General features: G+C 36.2%; 2 protein-coding genes across 2 annotated transcripts; both read right to left on the bottom strand.

The window, feature by feature from the left end:
* Positions 1-370: 370 nt before the first annotated feature.
* On the bottom strand, positions 371-982 carry LOC133831876 (uncharacterized). Its single transcript, XM_062262282.1, has one exon. It carries the CDS (start codon positions 980-982, stop codon positions 371-373), a length of 612 nt encoding a protein of 203 aa, XP_062118266.1.
* Positions 983-1,476: 494 nt separating this feature from the next.
* On the bottom strand, positions 1,477-2,343 carry LOC133831875 (glutathione S-transferase T3-like). The gene has a single exon (XM_062262281.1). It carries the CDS (start codon positions 2,341-2,343, stop codon positions 1,477-1,479), a length of 867 nt encoding a protein of 288 aa, XP_062118265.1.
* Positions 2,344-3,029: the final 686 nt, after the last annotated feature.

The raw sequence follows: 3,029 nt of genomic DNA, 5'->3' as shown, positions 1-3,029 counted from the left end.
CTGGTCCTCGTATAATAGCAAAACGAGATTGAAGTACTCCGAATGCTCGCTCAACATCTTTGTGTACCGCTTCTTGGCATCGGGCAAATAATTTTCTTTTCTCTCCTTGAGGCAGTGGGATAGTTTTAACAAATGTACCCCACTCTCGATAGATACCATATGCTAGATAATACCCCTTGTTGTATTGTGTGCCATTTATTATAAACTCAACTCTCGGAGATTGCCCTTGTAAGATATCAGTGAATATTGGGGATTGATTTAACACGTTGAGATCATTATTGGATCCTGGAACACCAAAAAATGCATGCCATATCCAAAGATCTTGTGACGCAATTGCTTCGAGCATGATTGTTGGTCTGCCGTGGTCACCTCACATGAATTGACCTTTCCATGCAACTGGGCAATTTTTCCATTCCCAGTGCATACAATCAATGCTTCCCAACATGCCTGGAAAACCACGCACCTCCCCCATTTGAAGTAAGCGACGAATGTCCCCAGCATTGGGCCGTCTTAAATATTCGGTCCCAAAAATATCATTCACTCCTCGAACGAAATTGACTAGACATTCAATAGCTGTAGTTTCACCAATTCGAACATACTCATCAACATAATCGGCAGGCGCTCCATATGCCAACATTCGCATAGCAACGGTGCACTTCTGTAATGGCGAAAGCCCCCTTCTACCGACTGCATCAAACCTCGTATGGAAATACTCTGAATGATTTTCTAGAGCTTGCACTATGCGTAGGAATACATGTCTATGCATTCTAAATCTTCTTCGAAATTGATATTCTGTATACACCGGTTCATCAGAAAAGTAGTCATCGAACAAACGTTGGTGTCCTTCTACATGACCTCTATCAATGTGGGCTCTCTTTCTTCCTTGTCTTGTTGAGCTACCCCCATCCATGAGCGCTTTGAAATATTGATCATCATGATCGTCATCAGTACACTCTGCAATTATGATATCCTCTAGACTCATATTGTCGTATGGATTGGAGAATTTGGCGAATCCATTGTTAAACTTAGAGTATATGATATTTGGGAATGAAAGATGAATGAAAGAGTAAAATGAAGGATTGAATGGAGAGTTGAGTAAAAGGAATATTGAAATTTGGTATTTATAGACATGGTAGCCGTTGAAATATAGCCGTTAAAATGTAGCCATTGAAATATAGCCGTTAAAATGTAGCCGTTAAAATATAGCCGTTGAAATGTAGCCGTTAAAATATAACTGTTGAAATATAGCCGTTAAAATATAGCCGTTGAAATATAGTCGTTAAAATATAGCCGTTGAAATGCAGTCGTTAAAATATAACCGTTAAAATATAGCCGTTAAAATGTAGCCGTTGAAATGTAGCCGTTGAAATGTAGCCATTGAAATGTAGCCGTTAAAATATAGCCGTTAACATAAAGGATAATTTATTTAAATAAAATAAAATACCTAATAATGCGGTTGATAAAAGTACATAGCAATTACAACTTCAGGATATTATTCTTAATATAAGTACACAAGTTTTCATGATCTTTCTTTTGTTCAGGAGTCATATGAGACGTGTCCATGATGAGATAATCCATGTATTTTGTCATCCTATTATCTTCTGCCTCTTTCTCCTTTATCGTCGCCTCTTTCTCCAATGCAGATGCTTTCTGTTCACTAATCTCTATAAATCTAGCATGTGTGTCTTTTTTTTCCTTCCCTTTTCTCTTTGTTGCCTTTTGGCTAGTAGGGCGCACTTCATGTACTTCATCATCACTGATGTCTGCATTGGAAGAAGAAGTAAATGCCCCTGTATCTGGCACCTTTGTTCTCTTACCACCTTTTGGTTGATACATTGTATTCCATTTCGGCTCATCCTTTGGCAATCTCAAACAGTCCACAAGCAGAAAATTTGAGTTGTTATTTTCATATTTGTACAATTGATGTGCATTCTCAAGAATTTGCTCATCAGACCAACCACTGTGATGTGCTTGTTGTACTCGTTTATAACACCCATTGAAACGCTCCACCTTTTGATTCATCTTGTTCCAATGATCTTTGCATTGCCTTCCAATTCTTGCTTGCTCGCCTTTTTGGTTGGTGTTGTAGTATTCTGCAATCCGAGCCCAGAAATGTGTAGAAGTTTGGTCATTCCCCACAATGGCATCCTTAGATGTATTAAGCCATCCACTTATCAGAAGTATAGTGACTTCCTTGCTCCATTTGACTTTACATTTGTGCCTTGATTCATCTTCATTGTGTAGAATTACATTTTCCAACCTTTCAACACTATGTTCAGGTTGGGTTTCAGAGACAGATGTCGATGATGTTCCACGATTCAAATCAATACTAAACTTTTCCATACTTGGCCTATAATTTTTTGAAACTATTTCGGGTTGGTGTAGGGAAGGCATATGAAATGAATATGGTAGTGAATTTGTTGGTGTGAAGAATGGAGCTTGTTGGGGTGTCTCAATAGAGCCAAAATTTTGGTAAGGGTAAGAGGACATGGGATAATTTTGAGAATTTGGAAAACTTTGGTTAAATTGATAATATTGAAAATTTGGATTTTGAGGATTAGTAGAAGGAGTATTTTGAAAATTTTGATTGAAATGAGAATATTGAAAATTTGGATTTTGTGGATTGGTATGTGGAGAAAATGATGAATTTTGAAAATTTAGATTTTGGAAGTTGATATTGGAGAATTTGGAAAATTTTGGGAATCCATTGGTAAAAAAATAAATTTTGTGATATTGATAATTTGGAAGAAAAATGTATGAAATGGTGTGAAAATTGAATAAAATAGATGAGTATCTATAAAAGAATTTTTTTTAATATATTACCGTTTTTTACACCAACAGTAATATTTTCCTATATATAATATATATATATGTATAATTAAAAAAATAAAAAATAAAAATAAAGATAGCACACAGAGACAACGACTCCTTCAAAATTGAAAAGCCACTTTCCACTCCAATAGTAAGCCATCAATATATTCGGTAGCCTGTCAGAGAACTATTTAGGAGACCACGAACGTTGGAGATGG

The sequence above is a fragment of the Humulus lupulus genome, chromosome 4, assembly GCF_963169125.1.
Source record: "Humulus lupulus chromosome 4, drHumLupu1.1, whole genome shotgun sequence".
Lineage (NCBI taxonomy): Eukaryota > Viridiplantae > Streptophyta > Magnoliopsida > Rosales > Cannabaceae > Humulus > Humulus lupulus.
This window is presented reverse-complemented; position numbering and strand designations above follow the sequence as displayed.

Bases quoted from the DNA above. Each gene is read 5' to 3' on its own strand.
- LOC133831876 (XM_062262282.1), bottom strand. From the start codon at position 982: ATGAGTCTAGAGGATATCATAATTGCAGAGTGTACTGATGACGATCAT.
- LOC133831875 (XM_062262281.1), bottom strand. From the start codon at position 2,343: ATGGAAAAGTTTAGTATTGATTTGAATCGTGGAACATCATCGACATCT.